The 20,440-nt window shown below is 35.7% G+C and overlaps 1 protein-coding gene across 1 annotated transcript in view; it reads right to left on the minus strand.

Annotated features, from left to right (window-relative positions):
• Positions 1–2,070: 2,070 nt before the first annotated feature.
• Positions 2,071–20,440, minus strand: part of LOC132550022 (E3 ubiquitin-protein ligase UBR5-like) — a 54,751-nt gene continuing 36,381 nt past the window's right edge. The window contains exons 33-48 of the mRNA XM_060214020.1: positions 20,155–20,268; positions 19,403–19,653; positions 18,737–18,968; positions 16,800–18,207; positions 16,199–16,357; positions 15,438–15,657; positions 14,835–15,014; positions 14,485–14,554; positions 13,767–14,068; positions 13,233–13,363; positions 12,480–12,704; positions 11,777–12,005; positions 10,814–10,939; positions 7,765–7,909; positions 7,363–7,448; positions 2,071–5,888 (exon numbers count right to left, since the gene is read on the minus strand). Coding sequence (XP_060070003.1) covers positions 5,676–5,888; positions 7,363–7,448; positions 7,765–7,909; positions 10,814–10,939; positions 11,777–12,005; positions 12,480–12,704; positions 13,233–13,363; positions 13,767–14,068; positions 14,485–14,554; positions 14,835–15,014; positions 15,438–15,657; positions 16,199–16,357; positions 16,800–18,207; positions 18,737–18,968; positions 19,403–19,653; positions 20,155–20,268 — 4,091 coding nt within the window. The 3' untranslated portion in view covers positions 2,071–5,675. The remainder of the gene's footprint in view (positions 5,889–7,362; positions 7,449–7,764; positions 7,910–10,813; positions 10,940–11,776; positions 12,006–12,479; positions 12,705–13,232; positions 13,364–13,766; positions 14,069–14,484; positions 14,555–14,834; positions 15,015–15,437; positions 15,658–16,198; positions 16,358–16,799; positions 18,208–18,736; positions 18,969–19,402; positions 19,654–20,154; positions 20,269–20,440) is intronic.

Below are 20,440 nucleotides of genomic sequence, written 5' to 3' on the forward strand. Positions count from 1 at the left end.
ATCAGCCCTCGAGGTCAGTCAGAGTCAACATGGGCATAACATCAAATATCATTCCATAGATAATTCTGACCAAGTTTGAATTATTTCCATGCAACATCAATTAAACAAATCACGCTCAAACGTGTGATATCCCTATACAAATATAAACTAGAGATAATTTAACCCCCTCCCCAAGGGAAATGTAGGATCCCAAGGTCACAAAATTCTTGGTTTTTGTAGTGATATAAGACCTTACAAAAGAACATAGAAGAATTTTGAAATTTTAGTGAACTTAATCTTTTTGGCCCGATTCATCAACCTCTGGGGTCAATCTTGCCCAGCATGTCTACACCAGCAAATTACCAACCATTGGGTTTACTAGATAAATTGAGGTGTCATTTAAAGATCACATATGACCCCTATGACCTTGTAATATAATAAACTCTGTCTTACAGTATACCCTATCACCACAGAGCATGTGTTTTAAAATGTACTCCAGTATTACCACTGATCTGCTGAACGTGTTCTCATTTGGGAACTTGACATTACTGATGTAGATTGACCAAGATTTACATATTACATGTCATCAATGAAACAGATGATGCTTACTCTTCCTGAACACCTTTCTCTCCTTCTCGAACTTTTTCAGTAGCCTATTTCCCTTGTTCTCATTTGATCCAGTTTCATCAAATTTAGTTTGAATATTTTGTTAACATGTCGGTATTTTTTTTCTCTTCTCAAACTTTTTCAGTAGCCTCTTTCTCTTGTTCTCATTTGATCCAGTTTCATTGAATTGAGTTTGAATGAATATTCTGTTAACATGTCGGTATTTTTATTCTCTCATTCTCGAACTTTTTCAGTAGCCTCTTTCCCTTGTTCTCATTTGATCCAGTTTCATCAAATTTAGTTTGAATGAAGACTCTGTTAATATGTTGGTATTTGTTTTTCTTTTTAAAACCGAGCAAAATCTGTTGAGGAATGAATGAGTTATCTTTTACTGTAATACCTATTTAGTAGACAGACATGCACATATATGTTCCTGCCTCTTTACCATGCCAAGAATTACGATAAAGCCTAAGAAAACTAGAACTGTTGCCTAGATAGCTGACCAATACCCCCCGCACACTGCAACGAGTCAATGGATAAGTTAAAGTGTTATTCTGAGAGTAATTGACATATTCTGCATGTGCCTGCATTTCTGGAAATCAGAAGGGGTGGAATACATGTTGTTCATGATCAAGAGAGTGTTGCAATACTTACAACTTTATTGAAGTAATATTTTCCACTGAAGGGCCACAGAGACAAAAAAATGGTCATTATAATAAGTGGGTACTACATCAATCTCAAACTCCTCTGGCAATCGGTTGATAATCAGAGACCAGGATTGTGTTTCCGCGGTAACAGTTTGGGAAACTAATATGTCCAATTATTGGCCTTACCGAATTACATCTTTTTACTAAGTTTGAATACAATCAGTCAAATAACTGAGGAGTTATGGACATTTCTTAGAAAACAAGTTTATAGTGACCAGTTACCATGGCAACCAAAATTAAAAAAAAAAAGAACGGGGCATGCATATCTACACATGTTTGTCATGGCAACGAAACCTATTTTATAATGTTTGGCATCCCCTAATAACCCTATAAACTAGATTTGGTCAAAATTGGACAATATCTAAATTTTGACCAATCAGAGGCCGGGATTGTGTTTCTGCGGTAACAGTTTGGGAAACGTCTAATATGTCCAATTATTGGCCTTACTGAATTACATCTTTTCACTAAGTTTGAATACAATCGGTCAAATAACTGAGGAGTTATGGACATTTATTAGAAAACTTGTTTATAGTGACCAGTTACCATGGCAACCAAAATTTTCAAAAAAAGAAAGAAGCATGCATATCTACACATGATCCTTAATATTTCTGTAAAGTTTCATCAAAATCGGTTCACAGGTTTAGGAGGAGTTAGCCGGACAAAATGTGTCTACAGACAGACTGACGGACGGACAACCTGATTCCAGTATACCCCCCCTAACTTCGTTGCGGGGGGTATATTGAAGCAGTGGAGAGAAAAATAATGGCAAAAAAGAGTATAATTTTCCATATTTTCCTTTAATGTATACCGTCTCTCTTACAACTACACAATCTCTCTCGCACTGAAGAATCAAACAAGTCACATTCCTCGGGACCAACATCTGATGGAATTTAGTTCAAAAACAGAACAGGGAAAATTAAATTTGTTTTTGTCCCCTGATTATAAAAATATTTATCTCTTCAGATCCTGTGTTTATTTTATAAACTATTCTAGTGGTATTTGATTTTACAAACTATGCAATCCAAACGAAACTTAAAGAAAAGGATTCTTTTTAAAAGTTTTTTTTTTTATTATTTTTGAATGGGGGGGTGGGGTGGGGGTTTACAAATCCACATTATAAGCCTTAAAATTCTATTTTTTTTAATCAATAAGCTAGTTGTTGAGTTACTAACCAAGCTCTCAAAAAAGCATGATCATAAAAACACTTGTCCGCTTCACAAGTTATCCAACTTTTGTCTGATTTACATAAAATCTGCAGATGATGATTTGAATCCACAATGTTTGTCTTTTATATTTAGGATATCAAATTTGAATAACCCTCAAAAGAGGCTGACATATGATATATCTTTGACAAAAAACAGTCAATAATATAAAACTAAAGATGTTTTATCTATATAATTAAAACCCCCCCAAAATCTTTTAATTACATTCCATCAAATGTTTGGTCTATAAACCACTCCTACATTCAAACTTATCACATCTAATTCATCTTGCACTAGACATTCAATTGCATGATATAAATGCTAAACTCATTTAATTTTCAATTTCAGTTTGATTTATCTAACACAAGTGTACATTCCCGATGTGCAAGAATTCTTAGGTCATCGAGACAAAAAGAAAATAAAAAATAAGAATATCTTCAAACGAATCAAAATCTCTGGCTATCCAATCATAGACAAATGACTTTGAAATAAAGGACCATATCATCCAGTAATAGATATACTTGTACTAACAATATCAGAACAGATTTGATATATAATTTTTGCGTATTGCTACAGGAATCTAGAGAAATTTGCGACGTAGGAAAACCCGTGCCTGGTTGTTCAAAGCTTATGACATATTACATATTGCAAAAAAAAAAAAATTTCTAGGATAAAATCATAATGGTTGTAATACAAAACTAGACTTTCTTCAGTAGTTAAAAGAAACACAACATGTGATATCAGATATTTCTATAAAAAAGAAAACTGCACTTAGAATAATTTCTACACAATTTCCGAAATAATTACAATTTGAACAACTTGGCATATATTACTTGATGTATCTTGTATGTTATCACAATCAGATGGATTGACAGCAGCACGAGTAATAATGAGGGTTTAGAAGTTCTCCTCTACTTAAAACTCCAGTAGGATCTACTGCAGTGTTTATAAATCTTACAATGTTAAATACATCCCAACTATTAAATAATGTGTTATTCATTTTTCCTTGACACACTTAAGATTTTTCATGCCTCTCACAAACAAAACACACATAAAAACAACCAAACCACACAAAGATGTCTCACTTGCCCAGTTTATACTATTATTCAGCATACGATAACCACTGATGTTGTATTTGTTCAACAGTAAGCAAACACCCAGGAGCCAATTCAGTTATGTTGTACTTCAGTAGAATTGCCAACAAATTCTACTGTTCAAATAAATCTATGAAGTAAATTTTGAACAAAGATAATTTATTGGCCACTGGGCTTATTGTAGGACAAATACAGTAAATAAATGACATACATGTGCCTAAAATGTGATCACATCCTAAAATCCATGATTCAATATACAGTACATATACGTCTGCATGGTTATCATACTGTACTGTATAATGATTTCTCACCTAATTCTAAAAATTAGATTATGTAGTATACAGAGTAATTCATATCATTTCTAGATATCTTATTACAAATTTCTCTGACTATGTAGAAAAAAATGGAAGAATTACAGGAAAGAAAGTTTTTGACAGTACACCTTACGTAAAACGTAAAAGAACTGAAGATATTGATTCAATCCCTGAAAAATTCAAAACATAAAATTTCTCTTTGAAGTTTCACTTTAGGTAAGATTTGATAGAACTATGAAACCTCAATGACAGATTATCGAGAGGCCTAATATATGGGTATAAAAGAGCTCCAAGATTGTGACATATAACCAAAATAAGTTGAAATTTTATTTTGAAACCAGGATGAAATGTTTAGAGAATAAAAAAGACACAATACCAGAGAGAATTAAACCTTGAATCAATAACATCAAATCATGTTAACATCTCTTAATGCTGTCAAATGATATTACACTTTATGCTGATAAATGTTTGTTCCATGAGTGTTTCAAAACCGGGTCAATCAACTCATTTCAAAACCGGGTCAATCAACTCATCTCAAAACTGGGTCAATCAACTCCTTTCAAAACCGGGTCAATCAACTCATTTCAAAACCGAGTCAATCAACTCATTTAAAGTGTGTTAAGTCTGTAAGCTTGAAATAGCAGTATATCATTAGGTAAATTACGTGACGACGCTGAAAACTGTTGACAAAAGCTGAAAACCCTAAAATGATTTCTGCTAAAACATTTTGATGACTTAAAGAATTACTGCTAGTTTACAATAATGATATTGTAAAGGACAAAGAAATAACTTAAGTGGAATAATTTGCCATGGTACACTCAACACAAATAGCATACCAGTAATAAATTATAGCACTTATTTCATATCCACCAGAATTATGAATGTTTTAAATAAGATTACCTATCTCTAGCAAGATAACTAAATTTGAATGAATATTAACTGCATTCATTGCATCATGAATGCAAAACCTATAAATACCAGTAACACATATTAGAACGCATGTATTAATATAAAATCAGTATGAGTTGAAAAGGTCAGCATTTTTTAATCTGTTTTGCTTTATTCTAAAGCCTTCCAAAACAATATAAAGACTGTTTCAGTCATCCCAGCTAAATTCTTCATGAGTACTGTACTGTATGTGGCTATCGTTTTCTCATATTATCACTATTACACCAAACTGATTTCAACGATAATATACTTTTTACTATATCAAAAGCAATATTTTGGTTTTAACTTCGAGAATGTGGTATTTTAAAACTATGAAGTATTACGTGCAAAACTGAAACATCATTATTGATATACAAAAATTAATGTTTGCTATTGTTAATATATTTAAAATAGATAATTTTTTCTTTCTAGAAAAGTCAAATCTTAGCATAAAACAATTTAAATAAAGTTGAAATAATTGCTGTCACAGGTGCTCTCCATTCTCAATATGTGCCCACACGGTCGAGGCTCATATGACAAAACGTTCGTTTTGCTATCCTGGAAATTCCTGGTTCTCCAATCGCATACATCCTCAATCAAACACTCAAGTTATCTTTGAGGAAGTTGGCATATTACAAAATATCTTGGAATATTTCAGCTGAATTTGAAATGTTTCTTTATCCATTTCTATTCAATAGATACATGGCAACAATGATTTTAGTAAGTTCGTTATTTCGGGGTTGGAAATTGTCTTTGCAACCCATAACAGATACTTTCAGAAAGTCACATCTTAATTAAAATCTAGTGACATTTTCTAGTGTATATTGCAAAATTTCCCAACACATCTCAGACAAATCCAAAAGCCTTGGTTTTGATGGCCAGTATAAGCTTGCTGCGTAGTACAAGCTTGGAAGAATACAGGGGTATGTAGAGACGTGAAATACAGGTGTTGGCTGTCGGGAGATGATCGTCATCTGCTGGCCGAATTGTGATGCTGGGCATTGGTTGAAATCCTTCCTCACTAGCTGGCAGTGCAGGACTGGACGTCCAGAAATATACCTAGTGAGAGTGATAAAAGTAATGGAACCATTTTATACAAATTAATTTTTTTTTTAAAAAAACATAAATGTTGAGATCACAGTGTAAATCTTTAAGAAAACATGCACAAGATTGAAGTTGAAATGAAATGGAACAAAATGTCTCGCCAAAAGACTAGAACACTGACAGGTGAGCAAGGTCTAAGCTATTTGGTCTGACAGGTGAGCAAGGTCTATGCTATGTGGTCTGACAGGTGAGCAAGGTCTACGCTATTTGGTCTGACAGGTGAGCAAGGTCTACGCTATGTGGTCTGACAGGTGAGCAAGGTCTACGCTATGTGGTCTGACAGGTGAGCAAGGTCTACACTATGTGGTCTGACAGGTGAGCAAGTTCTACGCTATGTGGTCTGACAGGTGAGCAAGGTCTACGCTATGTGGTCTGACAGGTGAGCAAGGTCTACGCTATGTGGTCTGACAGGTGAGCAAGGTCTACGCTATGTGGTCTGACAGGTGAGCAAGGTCTACGCTATGTGGTCTGACAGGTGAGCAAGGTCTACGCTATGTGGTCGAAAGTCCCAAAAAACAATATCCCAAGCAAACACTTTTGGTAAGGATGAATTTTATGAAGTTTTAATTAAATTGGGCAAAGTAAATTCAAATTATTGCAAGGAAACTGATTTTAAATAATTCTTATAGTGACCTTTGACCTTTCGTTCTGAATGGCAATCCATCTCAAACAAGAGAATTTTTAGTTAAGAAGCATTGCATCAAGTTTGAGTTAGATTGGCTACACTCCATAAAATGGTTTTTCCATTGCCGCAACAATTTTGACTTCTGGGTTTGAAAGGAATCCCTAGCAAGCATTGTCAGTAAAAAGCATTGTATAGAGTTATGTCAGAGAAACCAATTTTCTACTCAGAGTAACAGTAATCTGGACCATTGACCCTGAAAAGTGAAAAAGCGATTCAAAGCAAGCCACTTTAGTAAGGAAGCAGTGTACGAGGTTTGAGTTTGATGGACTAAAGCAAACTTGAGTTATTACAGGGAAACTGACTTTTCTATTTATAGTAACTTTGACCTTGATATTTGACCTTCGAAGATAAAAAGCAATCCGGAAGTACTGTATGAGGTTTGGGTTAATTTGGCCAAAGCAAACTCTAGTTTTAACATTAACATGCAAGCCCTTTCAAGAAAGAAGCAATGTATGCTGATGGCCAGACAGATGGACAAAAGGACGGACAGACAGAAGGACAGTTGGGGGGATGGACAGGATATCTCTAAAATAAAAATTTGATGACCATTGGCTCTGCATTACATTTGTAAACCATGAGTTAGAAGCATTGAACCTTGGCTTTGTAGACCAATGCTCAAATTCACTGCGCTATTGTGGCACCTTTATTCCAGTATAACAATGAATGTAAATTTTTACCAAATGTGGTATGGTCATACATGTATTGTCTCATCAGAAAACCAGTTGGTCATGTCAGAATACTAACCAGGTCTTGGCGTTCATGGTTGTTCATTTTCTCCACCACTGACCAGAACCAACGTTTAAATCTCTGTACCTTGTCATTGTTTTCACCTGAAACATATCAGTTCATTGAATATAAAGATGTTGTATGCATTATGACATCTAAAACATTATATTCTCTTTTTTTTTTTTTTGCTTAATTTTTCAGTAAAACTGTTAATAACATTTTAAGGTAGCGCAGGTTTATAATTCCTAGAAATAGAAGGAGTTTTCTCATTCATTTGTTGTATTTCTACAGTATAAAAAAAAATTTACAGATGAAAAGTTGTCACAATTTTTTTTTACATATATCGAGTTATAAGGTGATTTCTAAATTGATACTTTATACCTCTTGTTTATAACAATCAATATCAGTTCTATCACTTACCGCTCTCGTCATTAAAAGAAGTGTAGCTAATAAGTGTCTGTACATTTATATCCCCAACTCCGTTTAGAAGAAGACGCAGGTCCTCTGAAGTTAAACCCTCAAGTGAATTGGATGGAATAACATCAAACACTCCGAGGCGCAGGTTCTAGTGAAAAAACAAAATATCCAGATTCATTATGTTTTCTTCTCAAGTGTTTTAGTTACAGTAAAGCTCTATTTAAGAAAACTTAGTACCATGTTGATATAATTTACTTGAATTTTAAAGCACCAAGTATATGCTTAAAAGTACCATATCAAAGTCAGAAATTTTTTTTCTTGATAATTTTGCAGTTGATTTGAACATTACCAGGAGCAAGTAATTGATGGTTGTTAGCGGCCTGGTATAATAATACAAGGTTATCGATGTTGAAATCTCAACACAGCTAATAATGAAATAATCTGTTTTTAATTGGGACTGGCCTAATATCAAAAAGTTGAGGACACTCATAGACGCTATGTGTATGTGTATTGAAATAAACAAATAACAGAAGTGGTAAATCAGAATAACATAGAATCTTGAGTGATTATAGATATCAAAATATCTTCAAACAACATGTTGAATTTCACCAGACAATGAATTCAACCTTTACATATACATATATGAAAGTTAAAGGCATGTTGTCAAGATTAGATCATCATTATGATGGATGAGTCTGATTGGAGAGGTAATAACTGATCATACCCCGTTAAGTGTCAATCTGAAATCTTTTCCAGCGTAGTGCATGGTTATTGGTCATTGAAGATTATAAAGCAGTGAACTCTCATAAATTGGTTGAATAGTTTTTTTATTGTTCATGGTGATGGGTTGAGATTTCAACATCAGTAACCAGTTATTATAACAGGCCGCTAACAACCATCAATTACTTGCTCCTGGTTAACGTTCTAGCCTTGACTAGTGATATTTTCTCGCTAATCTAGTGTCCAGCGTGTCTTGCCAGAGATTCTCGTTAATCTAGTGTCCAGCGTGTCTTGCCAGAGATTCTCGCTAATCTAATCTAGATTCTCCTTAATCTGTCCAGCGTGTCTTGCCAGAGATTCTCGTTAATCTAGTGTCCAGCGTGTCTTGCCAGAGATTCTCGCTAATCTAGTGTCCAGCGTGTCTTGCCAGAGATTCTCATTAATCTAGTGTCCAGCGTGTCTTGCCAGAGATTCTCATTAATCTAGTGTCCAGCGTGTCTTGCCAGAGATTCTCGCTAATCTAGTGTCCAGCGTGTCTTGCCAGAGATTCTCCTTAATCTAGTATCCAGCGTGTCTTGCCAGAGATTCTCGTTAATCTAGTGTCCAGCGTGTCTTGCCAGAGATTCTCGCTAATCTAGTGTCCAGCGTGTCTTGCCAGAGATTCTCATTAATCTAGTGTCCAGCGTGTCTTGCCAGAGATTCTCATTAATCTAGTGTCCAGCGTGTCTTGCCAGAGATTCTCGTTAATCTAGTGTCCAGCGTGTCTTGCCAGAGATTCTCATTAATCTAGTGTCCAGCGTGTCTTGCCAGAGATTCTCGTTAATCTAGTGTCCAGCGTGTCTTGCCAGAGATTCTCGTTAATCTAGTGTCCAGCGTGTCTTGCCAGAGATTCTCGTTAATCTAGTGTCCAGCGTGTCTTGCCAGACTAAACAGCCTCCCCAGAATCATCAGTATTGGTGGAGGTGAAAACCACAAAGAAGAATTCAAGCTACAGGCCTAATTCACACCCCAGCAGCTAAGGGCTGTATTTTTTATTACTCCTACCAATTACATCTGTTTATTTTAATCATGTGCAACAAAACCTAAGAAGATCTAAACATCTTCATTTTTAAGTGAAAATATAAACCAATCAATTTCTAGATACAATCCACAACTGCACAATAGGTTTCATTTTATATTAAAGTTGGTATATCTGTGCTTACGATTTACACATTCCAAATTATCACAAGAGTATACAGAGACCAATAAAACATGAAATAAGAAAGCCTATTAGCTAAGCGTTTAAAAATGCTCTTCCAGTATGCTGTAATTTCATGATAAGGCCTGTAAGCTTATGACAAAGATGAACGTGTAATCAGAACTGTTGATGATATAAAAAAAAAATTAAAAACCTTAAATAGCAAAAATTTGATGACATAATCTAAAGACTGCCCTGTTCACGTCTATGTAGTTTTCAGATTGCATCATATTTCTTCACGCAATATATCTTTCACACTCTTAATCATTTTCTCATCCATGCTTACGAACAAAGTTTACCACCAGAATTTATCCTAAAAAGCTAACTGCTATAGTCAATGTTTTTTATTCAAATTAGAGTTTTCAGAAAATGTCCAATTCATTCATCGTTATCATATAATTATCAAAAATGAGAAGAATTTCACACATCTATTTGATAAATCATGTCAGGAACTCGGAGACGTAGTAGTAACACCAACTTAGATATTGACAGAGAGTCACTAGTGGTATTGAAAATGAAACTAAGATTCCAACTTCTGGTTTTAGAATAATGTTAGAAATCAGTTACCCTTTATATATCTAGAGAACAGTAATATAATAATTGAAAATATTCAAACATCTTTTTAGTTATGTAATGGAATTAAGATTTTACCACAAAATATCTGTGTAAGAAACTTAGTATGGACAAAGGGAGATAAATTGATAAAACAATATAACTTTTCTTCCAAACAGAGAAGAAGTGTACTAATATCTGCATGAAACAGTTCCCAGATGTAATTTAAAAGCCAACTTCTTTTAACATTTTTGTATTTTCTTTTGTTTCTACTCATCTCACTGAGATGTATTTATAAAATAACAGCATCAACTACTTCATGTACTAAATACAAAACACATTTTATATCCTTTCTGAAAGGTGTATGTGTGTTGTTGGGTCTTTTTGTGGCGCAAGTTCTGCCCAGTCTATAAATAGCCAAGATAGCTAGCAACTGATCCTGGTGATGGTTATAAACGCTGAGCATCTGTTTGTTATTTAATCTGTTCAAAAATTTATCATTTTGGAAATCAAAGTAATGTTTTCTGCTCACTAAACACCTACCTTAAGTGCTTTGTCTGCGACCTTCACCATTCTATACTCTGCGTAGCGGCGTACGTAGTCATGCACATTCTGGGCATTAACTTCAACGTCTGAGCCGTTTGTCATCAGCTCCACTTGTTCTCCTCCCTGTTATAATATTCACATGAAATTAACACTCTCTCATATTTATGTAAGATATAATTACCCAATTAACAGCATTTTATCAAAATTAAATATTTGTTTGTTAAAATGAAACTTCATGCAATAGTCAAATACAAAAGACTACTCATGGAAATAATTTTTTTCCTGAACAATATTTTAAGTTTCTAAATTATATATACATCAACAGTTTCCAGCATATATCTGTACACTCACATATATCTACAGTCAACAGTCTCTCATGTATGTCCCTAGACAAAAATACATATTATACAGTCACAGAACTTGTCTTTTTTGTCTTTAATATGACTGAGGATATTAACACCAGTAATAATAAGACTTAAATTGGTAACAAGTCCTGCCACTAATTAAAACTAACATTATTCCGTCATGATAATTAAATAATATGACTGAGGATATTAACACCAGTAATAATAAGACTTAAATTGGTAACAAGTCCTGCCACTAATTAAAACTAACATTATTCCGTCATGATAATTAAATACTGGTTCATAGCAGCCGAGTTTTTTTCTTTCACCGATTCCATACTTACAGAGAAAATCCTGGAACTTTACATAAATGCAGTAATTTTCAGTAATTTTCCTAAATATAGGAATAAAGAAGGGTTTTTCGATATAAAATTGGAAATATGGAGAGGACAATTTTTTTTTTTTAAGCACCAATGACCCCTTGACCTCTTACAGGATTATCTATGTATTTTTATACTAATATGAACTATATATTAGACAAGTTAAGTATGTGTTGTCCTTTATTTTTTACTGGTGATTGACAAATAAGGAATTTTAATTTGTGAAGAATGCTTACCTCCTCTGCACACAACTCGACACAAAAGTTCATGTCCAGGGCAGTGAAAAGAAGAGAGGCATCTCTCATCTCAGAGTCTTGGACAAGCTGACGTAAACTCTCATACATAACAGGGTCAAAGAACGCCAAATCGTGCCAGCCGATTTTGCGGCCCAGGATATATTTCAGTACATGTCGGTTGAGGAAAAGTGGACATAATTCATTTTGTAGTAAACACAAACCAAGTACCCTGTAAACACAGAAAGGAATCAGTTTAAACGCTGAAGTTTTAAGACATAACTTCCATTTCTTTACAGTGTATCAAAATACATGCCTCCACCATTGTCTTTAGGACAATATTTCAGATTCTACTACAATAATACAAATTTCTTTTCTTTTTTTTAATAATACAAATTTCTACAAAAGAGAAAACTGAACTACAGAATCAACAATAAAGTTAATTCATACCCAAAGTAAAAAGATCCAATGACAAATAGTGTAGATTATATGGCCCTGACAAGATAGCTGAAGGACACAACACAAAACTATAGCATCCGGTTATGGAATAATAATTCATGCAAATAGGACTGCTACTTATCAGAGAGGAAAGATCAAAACAAAGCATCTAGTTCTCATACAAAAGGTAACTTCATGCATAAAGAAACTGTAAATGAGCTTGTTTGTTTTCAATTCAGAACAAGAAAATATTTTGTCTTTTCCTTACCGGCCAACATTTCTAAATGCGTTCAGTCGTTCAGACGTGTTCTTTCCCGGCCTTGGTGAGTAAAATCCTCGTTTCCCTGGTTGCCAGAATAATGGGGCATTGTCTTCTAAATCATCTTCTTCCTCAACATCACTACGACGGTCTGAACCCGTTGACTTCTTTTTCTTGTCAGATGATGACAAATTAAATATATCTAGGTCAAGTAGTGCTTCTGCACTCAGTTCTCTGAAAAATAATGATAAAAAAATAAACTTTTCATGATCTTTCACAAATAAAAACATTTTCTAACATTCTGGATATCACTTCCACATGATTCACTGATGTTTCAGGATGAGCAAGTAAATTACCGGTACATCATTTCAATTGAGAAGAATTAAACATTTTGTCTAACAGTTCCAATTGAGAAGAATTAAACATTTTGTCTAACAGTTCCGATTGAGAAGAATTAAACATTTTTTCTAACAGTTCTGATTGAGAAGAATTAAACATTTTGTCTAACAGTTCCGATTGAGAAGAATTAAACATTTTGTCTAACAGTTCCGATTGAGAAGAATTAAACATTTTGTCTAACAGTTCCAATTGAGAAGAATTAAACATTTGGTCTAACAGTTTGCACTTATTTACAACAAGATGAAATATACATTGTCTTTAAATCTTATTTGAAAGCATTTTTTATTATTATTTAAACAAATTCAAAACCAAAATTAATGTCTTTTCAGAAGCAAAAATGTCAATACAGAATCTTTTACTTACCGGCCGTGTGAAAGGATGATGTCAACTGCTTCGTCAACACGTTGTCGTAACGTCTCCTCAGACGTTAGCATCAAAAGGAGCTGGGCAGGAGACAATTCCAACAACATTCCAGTAACCTTTGGGGCCAGTGACTGAACAAAGGTCAAAGGTCAACATATCAAGGTTAATTCAAACTCACAAGCAAAAGCCCTAAGGACAGCATCAAAACAAAGAGGTTAATCTTAAATTACAAGGGATCAAAAGTTAAAAAGCTTACAAATATATTCCAAATACAGTTCTGTTGTATTTTAACATGGGTGTCATGTGATGGAAGTATGTAAATGGAACAACATTATCATTTAGTGACTCTGCAGTTTCATATATATATCTGTGGTAACTTGAGTCATGTTTGATTGTATCAGCAGCACATTTTAGTAAATTTCTTTTGTAGATCAGAACAGAGAAGCCAAAATTCTATTTGAATAGATTTCACAACTGTTCAATTTAGTGTAGTTATCTAAATCTGAACAAAGTTAATATATAGATACTACTTACTGGCTGTAAAACTCGCACCCTGGGGTACAAACGCTCGCCCAGTTGTCTACGGTACTGTGATATCGTGTCACTATTGCTACCTTCTGGTGGGGGCACACCTGCCCCCTCTGTGGGGTTGGGCACAGCCACACTGGGGGGTGTGGTCGCAGGATTAGCATTGGCACTTTCTGCTGGCATGTAAAATGGTGGGGCATCATACGACAATGTACGTCGTGTTTCACGGTCACGACTTCTCTGTCGCTGAACTGCAGCTCTCTGACGGTCACGTTCTCGCTCACGTGATCGTGCTCTCTGGATCAAACCTAAAAAATATGTATGCAATGAACTTTCAAGACTGCTAATGGCTCTCTTCATTACGACAAAATATTTGATATCTGTATTCAATGTATTTGACATATTAAAATTTTTCTCTTCAACCTGCTTTATATATTATCTAAATGTATTTATTTACAATTACAGGACTAAACAAGCTTTTTATTGATCAATTATTGGAACATAACTGTGTAATCCATTTACTCTAGAGACAATCCTTTCACTGAAATTGTTCATAAAACCATTTTTTTTTTTTTACAAAAGTCCATCCCAGATACTACTGGAGTAACCAAGGGGAATAATAGGTAGTCATGCCATGTTCTTCATTTTCAAGTCGGGAAGGAGGAGTCATTCATGGACAAGAATTTCTATTCTTGACACAAGAGTTTTAAGTGTAGATACTCACTGTATTGCAGACTTTTGCCTCCAACCATCACACCATCCAGAGCAGGCAATTTCTCCTGAGACAAAACGGCCTACAAAAAACATACAATTGATATCGATACCAATTTGGCCAAAATCAAATACATGTTTTCAATATTTACAACCAATTAATTACTTCAAGCAAGCACTTCCTGTATATGTTTGACAATTAATGAAGTTTACAATTTCAGCTTCAGAGGGCAGATTTTCTGATAATTTTTCAACAAATAAACAAGTATAACTTTATTTTTTGTTTTTTCCAACAATCTGCAGACTCCACTAACAAACATGTGGGCAATCGTGTTTAAGAACTTAGATGGGATATTAACTCACATTAGCCAAGGCAGTGTAGAAGCTCCGGGCTACTCCACTACCCTCTCCAGGTTCATCTTTAAATGTGACCTTGACACGATGAACAGCCAAGGGCTGGCTATTACTGTTGGTACGTCGGTTGAAGAGTGTGTTAAGTTGTCGGAAGGCCTGTATGATCAGCAGATTCCTGTCCCTTTCCACCTGTTTCAGACAGTGATAACTTCTTACATCTAAATCTCACAAGCCTTAATTCTTATCTAATTTCTCTCATATATAGACCTTTATCTAATTTCTCACCAACTTAGGTTTACCTCAAACTTCTCGCACACCTAGATCTTTATCCAGTTTCTCAAAATATCCAGGTTCTCGTCTAACTTCTTCAACACCTCCAATCTCATCTGCTTATTCACATACCTATGTTCTCATTTAATTTCTAACACAGAGCATTATTTTCATCATATTTAATTTGCAAAAAAACACTTTTCTGTTTTGAAGATAAATTTAATTTTTTTGACCTTATTTGGACGTACATTTATATCTAACTGATCATGTTGAATTTTAATTAACACATAATAAATAAGAATAAAGAAATCTAAAACCATTACCGATCACTTTCGTAATTACCTCCAATGTCAGGTCTTTCTGTTGCGAGTTTCGAATTTTCTCCATCTCACGTCGGAACTTGCTTTCTTTGACTGGGAATCCCCCAAGCTCACTAATAACAGATCCTGGCTCCGCTCCAACATCATCACAAAACACGCCTCCGAACAACTCGAGGGCCAGACGCCATCGTCCCAACAAAACATCATGCGATACCAATGTCATATGACCAATGTACATCTGCCTGAGAAAGTTAAAATATTGGAATCAATACCAATGACTAGTCAAAAAGATTTAAAATATTTGTTTCTTTCTAATGTCAAAAGGTTACAAAATGTTGAGATACCACCTGCCATTCCTAGCTGTCAATAAGTCAACTTCTTCATAATCTGATAATTTTTCCTTCACTTTCCACTTTTAAAAGTCAGACAACATGAACACCATCAAAAAACAGATTTAACCAAACAGGTTTCCCAGCAGGGGTATAATGACTGTATTCAATGATATAATCCAAACATATTTCTGAAATTTCTATATAGTTATAAATCAACTATTATGGATGTGCTACTTTGCAAATTAGTGCTCATTGTAGAACATTTAATGTTTAAATTAATTTTTAATTAACTTAACCTTAAATTTTCACCTATTTCATTAAATTAAACTTACAAAAAAACCTCCTCTTTGCTTCAAACAGATAGCAAAGAATAACTTCAACATTAAGTACATGTGCAAACATTGAACAACATAGATTTGGTACACAATAGTCAATCTACTTAACCACTTACTCATTACTCTGGTGTCTATTAGGAGCTTGAGTTCCTGTGGCAGGGGAGAGAACTCCAGTTTGCGACGTTTCCACAACAACTGTGTTGGACACATTTTCATGGGCTCCGACAATATCCACCGGAGTGTCAAGACTGGAACTCTGTATGGTGTCTCCAAGGCTACCAAAATAATGAGATCATGTACAAAGAGTTTTAAAAGTTACAGAAATAGTAAGGCAAAAGAACAAAGTCACAGAAAAAATGTCTCCATGATTACAGAAATATTGAGGTCACTGTATGTTGATGGCTAGTATAAAACATAATTTTCATTCACCGTATCCATTAAACTCATGCTAAGAAAATCCTTTCACATTAGAAATCTTTGAAAACATGACCAAGCTGAACATTCAATATACATACATATGACAGTTTTGAATACATTACAAAAATTTTATACCTTGCTATACCTTATTCAATTCTAACATTTCTACACGTCAGTCACTGGATACTTTTACCTCTGTGCATGTTGTCTGGTCTAATTACACCTTAATAGTGAAGATCATTAATTTGAAAGAAAACATTGAAATTTCTTCTAATAAATTTCCATTTTTTGGTTACCTACCTGCCTGCTAAGGAGGATGATGGTAGAGTAGAGAGTGACCCTGTTGATGGAATACTGGGTCCAGTTGATAAACTGCCACTAGGTGGCACTGACAGGCTACTTCCTGCCTGGGCTGAGGAGGTTTCTCCACTATGTAAAGCAGACCCTTGTGACAGGTCCATGCTGTTTACATCCATGGTTGAACTCTGACTTTGTGACGACCTTTGACCTGAAGATGAAGACCCCTGATCAATATTGCCTAGTCCAGTCAGTGTGAGTTCACTGTTAGCTGATGACATCATAGAGCTACTACGATTTCCAGCACCAAACGTCATGCTGTCAGATCTAGCTGGTATCATCAGAACGTCGTGTGACAGTGCCACTCCCTGTGATGAAGGTGGTTGAGCCATCATGGGAGTCTGAGAGGAGGACGAACTTGCATGAACAATGACACTTGCCTGCTGACCTTGACCTGAATTTTCCTGAACCTTTGGTTTTGGTATGATCGGAGAGGCTGGAGATTCTGTAACCATGTCAGTCAGTGTAGAAGAGGCCCCAGAATTTGACCCCAGGATTCCAGAACTTGATCCCAGGGAAGAACTTCCCTGTAGAACAATGTTGGTTGCCTGTTGTACGATACTTTCCACAGCAGTTCTGCTGCCAGTATCCATTGGAACAGGTGTGGCCCCAGCTGTAGACACATTAGAAGGTTTCACAATCACACTTGGGTTACTAAATCCTAAGTCAGGAGCCAGGGAAGACTGCTGTGCTCCACCGGTTGCAGAAAACACAAGTCCACTAGATTGTCCTGACGCCTGAGATGACTCAGACATACGACTAGCAAATCCCATACGTACAGGAAGTTTATCAAAATGAGTACGGTGGGGTGATGTTTGTGGAGCATTTCCATCAGAACTGCCACGGTGTGGTGGTACAGAGTGATGGATCATACCAAACATGTCCTCACGGCGTGCGTTGGGCTGAAGCAGGTGAGGCTGATCTGCCAATGGCAGTGCTTCCACTAGTGGTGTCTGGAAAGGGTCCGGAGGTGGACATCCAAGGAAAATGGTTGAATCAGTTCGATGGAAGAATGAATGTTTTCGTCCAGATTTGGCAGTGACATCACTTTCACCGTCAACACTCTCCGCATCCATCGACAGACTGTTGTTTACTGGTTCGTCTTCATGCTCCTCGTTTTCATTTTCATCATGGTCCCATGATATTACTGATATTCCATCACGGAACACCTCACTATCTGTGTCTGTACTACTGCGCATGTAGTATATAAGTGCATCAAAAACATAGGCGACATGACGCATGGCGGAAATGTCGAGACTAGGGAGTGTGTCGGAGTGTTCGTCATTATGGGATCTCATAAGAGACAGGGCGTAGTTAAGGAAGTCACGTCTTGCCACATTACCATCAGAGCCTGTGTAATAAAAATTTGATTATGGATCAAACTCAGAAAATCTAAAATCTATACTGTTAGAAGCCAAACTGGTGCCTCAATGCATCCAAAATGGACCAGAGGACATGTGAGATCAAAGGAGGTATATATATATATATGTCTTCAATTTATGCTACTTTGAATCAAGTCGTCCAAAAGCAATCCTGCTGGTGGGGATCATTGATATATAAATTTTCCTTCAAAATCTGGATTTAAGACTTTCTTTATCAAGCAAGATATTAACATTTTAATGCCATTGTTAATTTCTTTTAAACTCATTATGTACATATCTACAGTGACCACTGATTAGCTAATTTCGTCAATAATAAATATCTTGAAAGAGTCATTTAGTTCTAATAGTTTATACAGCAGATTAAAGACTAAATGAACTACTTTATACTAAAAAATATAAATTTGAAGATAAAATGATAAATAAGATGAACTCTGTAATGATACTGGTTGGGGAAACCTGAAAACACACAGCTGTTCAGACACTGTACCCTCTACTTACCAATGGTACCAAATCTTGCGCGACGTCTATCTAAAACCTGTAAGATACGGTTCTCCTCCCTGTTTGTGCGGTCTCGCATGGTACGCACATAATTGGAGTGAAGAGGATGACCAGGGTTGGCCGGGTCTGTGGTATGACTGAGAGCAGAACCAAATCGTAACTGTGCCTCAGTGGCGTCCATCACATCAACAAGCCACTCCCACGTTATCTTTAGATGGTCTTCTGTGTATAACTGTAACAGATTAGGAATGCTATTATAATGTAACGTAACAGATGTCATTATTTATGCCTCTGATGGGATTCAACCTTGGAACCTTCACCTTACTAGTCTTAAAACTCAGCCAATTGAGCTAAAGAGAAGATCTCTTCAGCAGACAGGTATATTGAAATCTACCTGAGTAGGTTACTATAGTGTGAGTGGTCGGGTGTCGCAGTTGTAACACACTGGCCTTTCACCTAGCCGGTTTTTCATGGTTACTCCGGTTTCCTCCCACAATAAGACCCCTTGTGCGCTTAGGAGTTAGTATAAGTTGAAATAACTTGTTTCGCAATTGTTTTAAAATAAGTAGTTTAACAAAAAAAAAAAAAAAAACAGTGTTCTACTATAGTGTAATAGTTTCCTACCAATTATTGCTTATAAAACATTTTATTTGCAGGATATTTTACCTGTAGATCAATGGAGTCCTGATCGGTGATGTCAAGCACACGTGGCAAACTAGGGGCTAATGCATGGTAGTCTTGTAACATTGTCAGTAAGTCTGCGATTTGTCGTACTACAATTCCAAATGCACGTGCTAACTGACTTGCTGTGGTAGTCATAGTAACAGCCGTATCCTGTACTGCTGGAGTTGTTGTAGTGACTGTTGTTGTCCTTCTTAGTGTGGATGGGTCAATGTAGATAAGTCCTCCACTTCCTCCTTTGAATCATAAATAAACAGTCTTTCAAAAAATCCCTTTCTTCTATTTTTTTTTCTATCTCGGCTGTTTCCATGTTCTATTTACTGCAAACTTTCTTCAAGTTAATTATTGGTTAAAACAGTAACTTGTACGTTTAAGGCCTCAGTATTTTCCTTGACATTCTACAAAAGAATGTTATTCTTTGTTTCCTCCCATTTACTAAAGATCAGCATGTTTACCACCAATGACCTGAGAATTTTACAGTTGAACTTTACATTACAGTCCCAAGAAATGTCTTTGTTCCCAGGCAAACTTGAAAAGTATGAAAGTGTATTTTACATGTAATAGTGGAATTAACAGGTTGATCCGGGTCGAGTATTTCATATGGAAGTTTATTGCAAGGAATATAAAGCCTCTATTGGTGGTTGATTTGGGGAAAGTCAGTAAACTAAACTACAAATTTTATTAGGTAAACGGCAAGCGAACAGAAAGTTACACAGTGTTAAGTAAAGAGATTTTACCTGTGTTCGTGGTCGTGCCAGTGGCTGGGGGAGGACGAGCTGTAGTTGCCTCCCTTTGTCGGATAGCCCACTGCATGGTCTGTGGTGCCTGGAGTGTTCGCTGGCCATGGGAACCTAAAACAAGTGTATAAGGTTTATAAATCTACGTAGAATCTTGACTTCCAACTGAAAGCATAAACCTGAACCCCAGATTCCAAATAAACTATCTAAGGTTTCCATCAACGAAGCTGTCAGTGCATGGAAATTTGCAGAAAATGTTTATTCTTCCTGTCCCCGATGAAGAATG

This window comes from Ylistrum balloti, unplaced genomic scaffold, assembly GCF_031769215.1.
Source record: "Ylistrum balloti isolate Yb309-2 unplaced genomic scaffold, AGI_CSIRO_Ybal_v1 Utg370100, whole genome shotgun sequence".
NCBI classification, from domain to species: domain Eukaryota; kingdom Metazoa; phylum Mollusca; class Bivalvia; order Pectinida; family Pectinidae; genus Ylistrum; species Ylistrum balloti.